Genomic DNA, 11,970 nt, shown 5'->3' with positions numbered 1-11,970 from the left:
CTGAGGGCTCGCCCGCTGTTGCGTTGAAGAATGAAGTGGAATCTGCTGCGGCGCTGGTAAACCAACTCATTTTAACTGCTGGCCACAGTGCTGCACGTGACTCCACGCCATTTTCGCGCTTTGGCAGAGAACACGACTTGACGATTCTAATACAACTGATGCGGCACCCGAAAATCAATGCCGTCAAAATTAACGAACTTTACGCTTTAGTGTCAATTGGTCTGGGAAGCCGACAGACGGGATCGCCAGCCGCCGTGGCTCGCAACTGGGGGCGGCCCCTTTAAAATCGAAGCTCCCAAATCGAAGCTCCCACTACACAGCCGCCCAGATTTGAGACAACTTCATCCACCCTCGTCCTCCAAGGGGATGCGACCCCGGGGAACGGAAAAGCATATCGTTTGACATTTTGGCAGTTCGACCACCCACCATGTCAAAATTCAACCCCAAGTTCCTCATCGTCAGCCTCGGCAACCCCCTACCTGAGTACTCCAGCCTGCACTCGGCCGGCCACTTTGCCCTCCGCGGGCTCGCCAAGCCCCTGCGCCAGCCCGGCCTCCGCAGCGGCAAGCTCGGCAAGCTCTCGTGCCTCGTCTCTCCGGGCCCCAAGTACACGCTGGTGCAGTCGCCCACGCTCATGAACGTCAGCGGGCCCTTCGTCGCCAGGGCGTGGCAGGAGATGCTCAAGCTGCACGACGCGGCCTCGCTGAGCCTCGTGGTGCTGCACGACGAGCTGGAGAAGGCGCTGGGCCGGGCGGCGCTGGTGCCGTGGGACCGCAGCCCGCGCGGCCACAACGGCATCAAGAGCGTCAAGCAGGCCCTGAGGGAGGACAGGTACCCGCGGTCGCCGCTGGTGCGCATCGCGGTGGGCATCGATCGGCCGCAGGCGCGCGACCCGGCGACGGTGGCCAGGTACGTGCTGGACCCGATCCCGGCCGCCAAGCAGAGGGTCCTGGAGGAGGAGGTGCCGTGGGAGGTCAAGACGTTACTGGAGGAGCTCGAGGCGGAGTGGAAAGGCCAAGTGGAGGGGTAGCGACGACGGCGACAACAGACGACGACAACGGGGTCGAATGATGGCTCAGCATATCATGAGCGAGGCATATCAATGACGGGGAAAATACGGCCAATTCGGCTCAATGAAGGAAAGCTCATTACCACGGCATCGGGTTCCGGGCGACATCGGCCACCAGCAAAGCACATGAGGGACTTTCCCCCTTTCTGTACAATTATTACGACTTCTCCCTTTTCAGCAAACTCACTTGATCAAAAGCGTCCAGGAAAACGGCCAATGGATGGCATGACTCCGTTATCTTGCTGGTGGCGTTTTGGTGGTTTGGTGGCGTTGGCACCAACCGACAAGGCTTCCTCTGGTAACTCGTCTGGGGCAAGCCAAGAGATAAGCTCCACCCCCATCATGACCAGTCTATCTATCTTTATCAGTGGCTTGTCGACATGTCTCTCCTCTTGTTCCCTTTGTCAAGGCTCAGATAAGCTTTGCGCGAATCCCTGAGGGATGAGGCTGTCCAGAGCACGGGCCGTTGCATTGTCGCAGCTGAGGTTCGAAGCCTCATCGCTGCGCATCTATTGCGCATCCATAGACGATGTTACCCAGCCAGTCCACAGTGCAAACCACTTTGCAACTTCTTGTTATTGCAAGCGGCATGTCTATCCGTATACACAATTCCATCTCGATGCCATGTGCAATGAAGCAGCTTACGGTCCAGTGGCCAAGCCGCGCCGGCGCTTGGCAGCTACTTAATTGTCAATATCCCGATACCTCCCGGCAACCAACAAGCTTTCTGATAAGAAGCTGAGCGCCATGCCTTTCGCATTCACCCCAGGCTGTCTGTTATCTGGGCACCCTGTGCGCCTCATCCGCTCAGCTGCTTATCGCGGGTTGCAACTTGTCGTTATCGATTCCCATGGCCAGACTCAATAGCCCACGTTGGGCTTGTGATTGCTTACCCTCCGGGAGCGGGCATGATTCGGCACCTGAGATTACGCTTGTTCATCTTATACTGCGCTGCACCCCAGAATTCTACCCGAGCCAAATAATATATCTATCGCCGCTCCCCCCCGGCGCACCTCCTTGCCTTGCCAGTTTCATCCCAAAGACCATCCTAAGTGAAGCGCGTAGCAGACCTGCCTGCACCTTGCCATCATGTCCTCGACTGTCACGTACAACGGCACGACCGGCACCGCCGACGAGGGCTACTCCAGCCATGTCCAAGATCTTAACGTCTTCTACGATGTACGTCTCCCCCTTTCTCTTCAACGACCTCCCCTTTCACCCCTTGCTCACATCTGGGCACCAAGACCGGCCACATGACCTTCATCGCCCTCTCCTCGGTTCTCGTGCTGCTCATGATCCCCGGTGTCGGCTTCTTCTACAGCGGCCTCGCCCGCCGCAAGTCGGCCCTGCAGCTGGTCCTCCTCTCGATGCTGTCCGTCGCCGTCATCGGCTTCCAGTGGTTCTTCTGGGGCTACTCGCTCACCTTTTCGCGCACCGGCAACGCCTTCCTCGGCGACCTGTCCCAGTTCGGCCTGATGAAGACGCTCGCGCAGCCCAACGGCAGCAGCGCCACGCCCGACATTCTCTTCTGCCTCTACCAGGGCATGTTTGCCGCCATCACGTGCGTTCTCTCCCCGTCATCGTTCATTGATCACCCCGAAAGCTTACCACCGGTCGTGATAGTCCCGCCCTGGCCATCGGCGCCGTCGCTGACCGCGGCCGCATGCTCCCCGCCGTCGTCTTCATGTTCATCTGGTCGACGGTCGTCTACGACCCGATCGCGTACTGGACGTGGAACGCCAACGGCTGGCTCGCCACCCTCCCCTCGTACGACTTCGCCGGCGGCGGCCCCGTGCACGTCGCCTCGGGCGCGTGCGCGCTCGCCTACAGCCTGATGCTCGGCAAGCGCGCCGGCTACAGCACCACCCACGGCCTGCCGTACCGCCCGCACTCCGTCACCAACGTGCTCCTCGGCACCGTCTTCCTCTGGGTCGGCTGGTTCGGGTTCAACGGCGGCTCCGCGCTCGCCATGAACCTGCGCGCCATCATGGCCTGCTACGTCACCCACCTCGCCGCCTCCGTTGCCGGCGTCGTCTGGGTCCTCCTCGACTACCGCCTCGAGCGCAAGTGGAGCACCATCGGCTTCTGCTCCGGCGCCATCACCGGACTCGTCGCCATCACCCCCGCCGCGGGGTTCGTCCCCAGCTGGGCCGCCGTCGTCATCGGCGCCGTCGGCGCCGTCTGCTGCAACTTTGCCACCAAGCTCAAGTTCCTCATCGGCGTCGACGACGCCCTCGACATCTTTGCCGTCCACGGCATCGGCGGCATAGTTGGCAACATCCTCACCGGCGTCTTCGGAGCGTGAGTCTCTTTTCTCTCCCTGCTCTCGTTTCCTTGCAACTGACACATTTCGCTTTTAGATCTTACATTGCCAACCTCGACGGCACCGAGCACGCGCCCATCGGCTGGATCGAGGGCAACTGGGTCCAGGTCGGCCGCCAGCTGGCCGGCACCTGCGCCGCCTTTGGCTGGTCCTTTGGCCTGTCGTGCATCATCCTCTTCCTGATGAACCTGGTGCCCGGCCTGTCACTGCGCGTCAGCGCGACCGACGAGGACGTCGGCATCGACGACGCCCAGCTGGGCGAGTTCGCGTACGACTACGTCGAGCTCAAGCGCAACTTCAACGACATGGGGCTAGCGACGACGGACGTCTCCGCGTCGAGCAGCACGGAAAAGGTGGCGACGGCGGTTTAAGCTCGTGTTGGGGGTTTGATTTGTTTTGATCGGCGTGGAAATATATTAATAAGAGATACCAGTTTGACTTGGCCTTTGTACATTCGTGTAGAACTATCTGTTATTCGCGTGCATTCACCTCACTGTGTCCCTTCTATATTAAAGAAGCTAGCTGCACCAATTCTACAGCATCAAGACCAGTTCAAGAGATCAGCGGTCACTTGCCAATACCCGTTCGGTTGTCATAAGGGCGGCACAAGTATAAGCTTGGCCGAGGACAGTATTTGGATCGAGTAGGAGCCGAGCACAAGACAAAATTGAAGCAATGCGGTTCTTTGTATCCCCATAAGTGAGTCTAGGAGCTTATTCCAGACGATCGGGTCAAGTGTTTATTCACCTTTGCCGTGATGTCCCCTGTTGGAGTTGCACCGTCGTACCACCCGAGGTGCGTGCCTCTCCGAATTCAGGCAACAGGAGACAAATCAGGATTCGTTCAGTCTAGTACAATATCTCCTGTAGTACTTTTTATGTGGTTGAAAAATCAAACGTGCGGTTTCGAGAAAATAGTTGCCTTGATTCCTGTCAGGTCTCCTGCGACGCAATCACTGGTGTATTGTGCTAGAACGCGCAAGAGATGCACGTAACCGTAGAGTTTGTCTATCCTGCAACGGAAACTGTCCGACGATTCTGAGAAGAGTTGTTAAGACCATAAATTACTTAATAAACCTTTTTATTAACGTTCATGTTTGGTTCAAGAGCCACCCTTCACCACGACGGCGATACAGGGTAGTTGGAGCCGATAACTGCAAGGAACGGTAATCCGGGAATCTTGCTCGGGCCCGGATATGCAAACATGACAGGGCATAGTGCGACCAAGTAGTTAGTCGGTGACTGCGGAATCTGGGCCGCGAGCAGAGGTCACGTCTGACAAACTCTGGTGTGGTGTTGTGGTGAGGGATGGTAAGAGCGTCCTCAAGAAGACGTATTGGTAGTCAAGACCCGCGCCGCCGGACGAGGCACCACATCGGGAGGGATTCTACGAATCTGAGCGCGAAAGCCCGGTTGCCCGCGGCCGGCCGCCAGGCGCTATTGTCTAATGTCTCAGAACGGTAGGCAGCAGCTCACGGGACATCACGGCCAATGACCGGATCAAGCGCAAGACTCGGATTCCTGCAGCAAGGCCTCGGCGGCATCAGAGGAGCAAATATTCCGAGACACTGGCGAACGAGGACGTTGGCGCAAGCAGGTGAGCCGGGCAGGCAGTGATGACGGGGAACGAGGCCGCGGGGCATCTACACGTGCAAGCGAGGAGAAGCACGTGCATGAGGAAATTAAGTCGGGATGAAGTTTGCCTTTTACAGGATCAGCGGGCGAGATGGTGGACGGGTTGATAAACGAGGATGGTCGCAGTAGGAGATTTGGGGATGATGTCAGGGCTAGACTGGGTGAGCCCTACGGATATTAGACTGCAGCGCATAACCTTGGCAAACAAAGCGTTGCGTGGAAATTCAGCGTTGCGTGGAAACACAGCTTGGACGCATTATATCCGCCGCATCACAAAAATTACGAGATATAACGGAGTTGGACAGTAAAGCATTCAGAAGCTGATGCCGAGTTTGCTATGTATATGCAGATCCAAGCACCAGAGGGGCAGGTCGTCGAGCGGGTCAGTTGACCGTAAAATGTTGTCACATTGTCATGTTGCGGACGGCATCCAACTGCTCGGAGACGGTCTATTGGTGCGTCGATCGAGGGAGCCCTGTAGGGCAAGTGCGCGAGGTTACAACAGTAGACCGAGACAAGGCGAAAGGAGGTTTCTTTTGCAGTCTCAAGTCATTGCAAGTTACCCCCCGCAGCCACTGCACCGGAGGTTGTCAGGATCTACTGCGTCCGCCGACGCCCGGCTTGGCGAGAAATGGAATGCAGGCGGGTTTCAACGAGGCCAGCAACCATTGTAACTCGGCGAGTGAAGAAAAAGGTCACGCGAGGTTCAGCTGGGCGTAATAACGATAGGTTGGTTTGTGGAAATGCACGTTGATGATTCGCACTACATTTTGCTGCGGGCTTTCATGGATCCAAGGAGATTCCTTTGTTGCGTCCGGGTTCCGGGTAGGTTGGTTGAGGATGGGGAGGATGTAATTATGGCAACGTAATGGAGTTGAGCACAAGTACAAACGAAGGGGGGGATTAGAAGACGACTTGAAAAAAAAAGTCATCCCGTTAGTTGCTCAGATTTTAATCTGGTGAGGGTAATGATGTTGCAAGTGACGTGGATGGACGGTCTTGCTGGGACTACAGTGGGCTCGGGCCAGCTTACAGTGGTGTTGGCCTGTGCCGGGTGCTAATAACCGGAGCGCATCGAGCATCCCGATCGCGCAATGGTCAAGGGATTGAGCAAAAGATGCCAGCAGGATGGGATTCGGGATGGATGTTGGCATGATGGGTGGTCAGGGAACTATCAAGTAGTCAAAATAGTAGCGTCGGTGCAGCATGCCCGGGCTGGTTCTACTGGTTAGCCCTGTGCTTGCGCTTTTCGTATTTGTATTGGTGGTGAGGTGAGTGAGTGAGTGAAGGAAGGCACTGGTTGGCTTGGCGGTCAGCACTTGCAGTCGAGGTGACGTTGCAGCGGGATGCAGGATGGGAGGGTAATAAATTGATGCTGATGTTGCTGTTGCTGTTGCTGGACGAGGACGAGGACAACGAGCAGAGTGATGAGAAGACGATGAGGTGATGCGAACTTGTCGGCAAGCTGCAGATTGTGGCTGTCGGGGAGAGAAGGGATTTGCGGGCAAGATGGCATGATTTGGCTGCGGAGGTGGACTTGGCTGTGGAGGAGGCGCTGGGGAGAGTGGACTGCGTGAAAATGAGGGCAGCATTCTTGAGCTGGCATCTATTAGCTGGGACTGAAATTGTTATTAATGATGATGGGATTGTTAGCGAGGGCATGAGAACAAGGCGTCCAAGAGTCGGCGACTTTGGCCAAGAAAGGCGAGTGAGCAGCACCAAGTGAAAGCAAAGCAAGCCCAGCAATTAATTAGCTTTACAGCCACCAACGTCAACTCGCAGCGGTCGGAAGGTCGCGTGCAACGGCAAGCAGACGACACTGTGCAGCACCACCCCTTTCTAGTGTAAATCCACAGTATGCACTGCCCCGTGATGCACCGTGTCGCCAAGTCCAACGGGGGGGACGCTTTGCCAGTTTGGGCGAGCCAACATTTTCTGCCTCCGCCTCGGACCATTTTAGACCTTCTTTTTTTATTCTTTTTTTCTAAATTCAAATTCAGCGCGGCTAACGTGGCGTCCACTCACGTTGCTCTGCCACGCCTCCAGTGGGCCCCAACTACGCCTCGTTTAGTCAGGTAACCAGTCGTGAAGCGAGTAGCCAGCCTGCCCGACTCCATTAGCAGACACCAGCCCCAGAATATAAGCTAAACTCCATTCTTGCCCTTTTTTCCCAATTTGACCCTGCTGACGCTGCACGAGCCCACTTCTTTTCTTCATCGTTTTTTTTTATTTGATTTTCATGGTTCCCTGTCCTCCTCCCATTGAAGAAGCAAGCGGTCTTTTTATGCCTCCCCATTCCTGGCTGTCTCGTGTGTCGCCCTTCGTCGTTGCCACTTTGCGACACACAAGCCACTGTCTGCCCACCTCTGTACGTAGGCGACTCCGAACAAGGGGGGATCGCCTGAGCCTAACTGAAAAGCCTTCCGCCATCAGTCCATGGCTTCCCGCTGCAGCGAATTACCTGTAGCCAGCCAGCTCTGCTCGCCGCTGCCGACTTTTCACCAGCAACTGGTCTGGCCAGTTTTTACCTACCCATTGCCTACCCCGTATTGTAGCATAAGGCACGCATCCCCTGCCGCTCAGAGTCATCAACCCAGTCTTTTCTAGTCCTTCGTTTTGTCACCACATGGACACTTTTCATGCAACAACGATCAAAAACTATTCTCCTCCCTTACATCTCGCTTCTCTTATGACCTCCCAAATTACCTATTACTGCACCCTATTATTACTTCGTCTCTATTAACTAACACAGCTGCCTCAACGCTTCACTTCACCTCACCACTCACCTCTCCTTCTGCGCTGCACTGCACCCCAGTCGTCCCCGCGTTTTGGCCCGCTGCAAAGGCCCGAATAAAAGCTGCAAACCACCCACACTCGAATCTTCTTCCCACCACGCTACCTCCAGCCTCCGGCCACCAACAACTCCCCGTCTTCTTCATCCCCGCAACCCCGGATCACGCCTCTGCGATTCCTTATCTATCGACCAAGTAATTGCCCAACTCTCCCAGTGGGCATCTCTTGTCGTCCAATTCTCCATCGATACGAGCCGAATCCTTGCCTCGTCCGCTGCCTCACCCAAGCCCCCCAAACGTGGCCTGGCCTGCGGCGCCCGAGACGCCCATCGAAAAACCCTTCACCACCAACGACTCGAGTCACTCATCACCACCACCGCCTGCCATCGCCCTCATCAACACCCCTCCGCCGACCATCATGTCTCAGGCCGTAAAGAGAGCCTGCGATGCTTGCCATCGTCGCAAGGTCAAATGTGATGGCATCAACCCCTGCCGCAACTGCTCCTCCGCCCAGCTCTCCTGCACATACAACGCCATCCCCCAGAAGAAGGGCCCCAAGGGCTCCCGTGCAAAGGTCATCTCCGAACTTCGCGAGACCCAACGCCTCACCTCACTCTCCGCCAAGGTCCAAAATCGCATCAACGGCATCGCCTGCCCCCCGCCCAGCAACCTGCTCGCCCCGACCCCCGGAATGGTCACCTCGGACCTTGTCAAGGATTGTGCCTCGTTCTTCTTCGACAACATGTATGCCCAGGCCCCCATCCTCGACCGTCGCCAAGTCGACCAGCAGCTCCTCTACATGGAGCAGAACCGTGATGCCTACTGCCTAGTCACCTCCATGTGTGCCTTGGTCATGCTCCAGCCTGGCATGTCCATGCCCCCCGGCGACCCCTACAACCTCGACATGGTCCCGGGTGCCAACATCATCTCCTCCCAGCTCCTGCTCGAAGAAGCCCTCAGGGTCCGCAAGGGCTACGAGTACCTCGACTCCGTCACCCACAACGCCCTCGCCACAAACTACTTCCTCTTCGCCTGCTACTACGCCCAGGAGTTGCACGACAAGGCCTGGTACTACCTCCGTGAGGCCACCACCATGATTGCTATGATCGGCATGGACAAGGAGGAGCACTACCTGCAGCTCGACCCCGTCGAGGCTGCTCGCCGCCGCCGCCTCTACTGGCTGCTCTACTCGGTCGAGCGTGCCTACGCCCTCACCCGCGGCCGTCCCCTCACCCTCAAGCCCACCATCAACCTGCCCACGCTCGCCGACGACCCGTCTGACCCGCTGGCGCACCAGCTCCACGGCTTCATCATGCTCGTCAACCTCCACCACCCCTTTGACGACTCCTTCATCACCGTCTGGAACAAGACGCGCGGCCAGCTCGCCGCCCCGTACATCAGCGGCCTGCAGAAGCAGCAAAACGACCTCGCCCAAAACTACGCCTGCCGGGAACCCAACTTTGCCGACCTCCGCGCCAACCAGCAGTGGCTCAAGAACACCGTCTGGCAGCTCACCAACGGCCGCAACGGCAGCACCGACGACAACTCCTTCTACAACGGCGACATGGCCCGCGAGCTGCTGCTGAACCTGGCCTCGTCCTTCCCCAACCAGGGCATGGACATTGTCAACACCGGTCTCATCGAGAAGCTTATCGAGATCACCTTTTCTCTCACCGAGCACCTGGCCATGCAGCCCGCCTCGCGCGACCCGTTCGCTATCGGACCCCGCGAGTGCCTCAACCAGATCCTGACCTCGGTTGCCCTCGCGCGCTCCGGCGAGCACCGCTTCCTTCCGCTGCTCCTGAGCAAGGTCACCGATGTCCTGCCGCGCACCGTCAACCCGATGCTGGCCAACGCCCCCGAAAACGTCGCCATGGCCTCGGTGGACATCTTTGACGGCTTCGGCAACGCCGGCATGGCGCAGCCGCCGATGCAGATGATGGACGGCGACTACGTGGAGAGCAAGTACGCGCTGGAGATGAGCAGTAGTCGCACGCCCGAGTCCAACTCGCACGCTAGCCACGCCACGCCGGGCTCCGGCTCCGGGGGCTCCGACCTGAGCAGCTCGTTCGTCGCGTCGCCGGACATGATGTCGCCCGGCGGCATGGACTACACCCACGGCAACAACCTCGCGCTCAACACGTTTGGGGTCAACTCCATGCAGGATATGGTGAGCCCGGTGGGACCGTCGGCGCAGCACATGCACATGCGGCAAGGCATGCCGATGAACGGCATGGTCATCCCGCGGCAGGGCAGCTTCATGCAGGGGGGCGAGTATCACGGGATGCCGCCCGGCGAGCTCGACTTTAACTCGCTGCGGTAACAAAGGCCGGCAGACGTATAAAGAACTGACGCTCTAGGGCGTGCGTCCAGCACAGAGCGTGTACAAATTCTCATCTTTTCTTTCTCGTCTCGTCGTAGAGAACCACTCTTGCGCCGCAAGAGCTTACACGGCCTCTTTTCATCTCCTTTGTCCACAGAGGCCTACCCCCGGCGTTTTGGGTTTGCGAGCTCGGTGCACTGCAACGGATTGGCGTTTTGGATTCTTATTTTCCCAGCGGAGCGTGTTTGATTTATTGCAAGATGTGACGTATTTAGTATACTCGTCTTTCTCTTCTACAATGATTTCTCGAGTTGACACGTATCTTTTCTCGTCTTGTATTTACCCTGGTATCGTTTGTTTTATCGTCCGAATTTGGTGGAACGGTTCCTGGATGTATGGGATAAAACTTAGCATAGTGGTTAGAAGTGAAGCTGTTCTTTCCACCTCTCTCGTTCACATGGTGATGACGACGTTCAACCCGGCCGTAATCGTCTCGTAACGTTTGCCAAATCAAAACAGTCTCATTAACGGGATCTTTATTTCGCACTTGGATTCGAACTGGATCTTTTATTGAAACTGGATCATTTCGCACATTTATCCGAACTGGATCATTAATTCGCTGCATTACCCATTTTCCGCACCCAATCCATGTCATTATCATGCACCGTTAATCATTCCTTTTCCAGGCTCACAATCCCTCTCCGTTCACCATGCAACTCTCGATCCATGCCATTGCCCATCCATTCGCGCACACGTTCTCTCGCTGCCCTGCAGCTTTTGGTATATCCATCCCGCACAGCCTCCCTCATCTCCACACAGCCCCCATCACCACCTTTCCTCAACCCCCCGCCTCTTCACCCCCCCGACCTTGCGTCTGTCCCATAACCGCCGCCATCGCCAGCGCCTCGATCCTGCCCTTGTACAGGCTCATCGTGTGCGCCACCGGGTCTCCCCATATAACCCCTCGTAGGGCCTCCTCCTCGCACGTCACCGCAGACACGCCCTCGGCCAGCCTCTCCTCCACCGAACGCTCCCCCTTCCCACCACCACCACCACCACTGCGCAGCACCACCACGCGCCCTGCGTTGCTCAGCGTGCACATTGGCACCGGCCAGCGCGGCGCCGCCTCCCGTCCCCGCCGCCTTCCGCCGCCGCTCTTCCCGTACAGCAGCTCCTCCTCCTCCTCCTCCTCCTCCTCCCCCGGCGACGGACTCGTCAGCAACTCCAGCAGACTCCTCACATACGCCGCGTCCGCGCGCGCCACCGGATCGCCCTCGTTCACACACGCCAGGAACAACCCCCTTCCCCTCTCCCTCGTCCGCAGCGGCAGCAGACTCACCGGGGGCGCGCCAAACGTGACGCAGTGCACACGCCGAAACCGCGCCCTCAGCGCGCCCAGCTCGCTCCTCGCCGTCGCCGCGTGCATGTGCGCGTGCAGCAGCGCCGCCACCGCGCCCCCCGCCGAGTGTCCCGTCAACAACAAGCTCGTGTCTCTCTCCTCGCCGCGCTCGCCGCGCTCGCCGCGCTCGCCGCGGGGCAGGAGGCGGCGCAGGCGCGCGGCGAGCGGGCGGACGGTGGCGCGCGCGACGGACAGGAAGCCCGCGTGGCACAGGTTGCCCGCGTCGTCGAGGAGGCCACCCGGGGAGGAGGGCGCGGAGGCGAGGTTGACGGCCCAGTCGGTGAAGGAGGCGGTGCTGCCGCGGATGGCGACGACGATGACCGTGGCCCCGCGGCGACGGTCGGGGGCGGGGGCGGGCACGGCCTCGACGACCATGGCCTTGGTGCCGGAGCGCCAGTCGGCGTCGATGAAGATGGGGGAGGGGGAGGGG

At 58.3% G+C, this 11,970-nt stretch overlaps 4 protein-coding genes across 4 annotated transcripts in view; 3 read left to right on the top strand and 1 right to left on the bottom strand.

The window, feature by feature from the left end:
* Positions 1 to 427: 427 nt before the first annotated feature.
* On the top strand, positions 428 to 1,030 carry ISF_09230 (mitochondrial peptidyl-tRNA hydrolase; the record flags this gene model as incomplete). The annotated part of the gene is made up of 1 exon (XM_018852833.1): positions 428 to 1,030. The coding sequence occupies one exon, from the start codon at positions 428 to 430 to the stop codon at positions 1,028 to 1,030; it is 603 nt and encodes a 200-aa protein (XP_018700041.1).
* A 1,128-nt stretch (positions 1,031 to 2,158) lies between these two features.
* Positions 2,159 to 3,763, top strand: ISF_09229 (ammonium transporter MEP2; the record flags this gene model as incomplete). Its single annotated transcript, XM_018852832.1, has 4 exons — positions 2,159 to 2,248; positions 2,314 to 2,630; positions 2,693 to 3,370; positions 3,430 to 3,763. 4 exons carry the CDS (start codon positions 2,159 to 2,161, stop codon positions 3,761 to 3,763), a joined length of 1,419 nt encoding a protein of 472 aa, XP_018700040.1.
* Positions 3,764 to 8,236: 4,473 nt separating this feature from the next.
* On the top strand, positions 8,237 to 10,141 carry ISF_09228 (C6 zinc finger domain containing protein; the record flags this gene model as incomplete). The annotated part of the gene is made up of 1 exon (XM_018852831.1): positions 8,237 to 10,141. One exon carries the CDS (start codon positions 8,237 to 8,239, stop codon positions 10,139 to 10,141), a length of 1,905 nt encoding a protein of 634 aa, XP_018700039.1.
* An 838-nt stretch (positions 10,142 to 10,979) lies between these two features.
* Positions 10,980 to 11,970, bottom strand: part of ISF_09227 (Lipase, class 3) — a gene marked incomplete at both ends in the record, with an annotated part of 1,732 nt that continues 741 nt past the window's right edge. Inside the window, one exon of the mRNA XM_018852830.1 lies at positions 10,980 to 11,918. Within this exon, the coding sequence (XP_018700038.1) occupies positions 10,980 to 11,918 (939 nt within the window). The remainder of the gene's footprint in view (positions 11,919 to 11,970) is intronic.

Source organism: Cordyceps fumosorosea (assembly GCF_001636725.1).
Source record: "Cordyceps fumosorosea ARSEF 2679 chromosome Unknown scaffold_43, whole genome shotgun sequence".
In the NCBI taxonomy this organism is placed as follows: domain Eukaryota; kingdom Fungi; phylum Ascomycota; class Sordariomycetes; order Hypocreales; family Cordycipitaceae; genus Cordyceps; species Cordyceps fumosorosea.
Note: the sequence above shows the minus strand (reverse complement) of the source record. Positions and strands in the feature narration are given on the sequence as shown.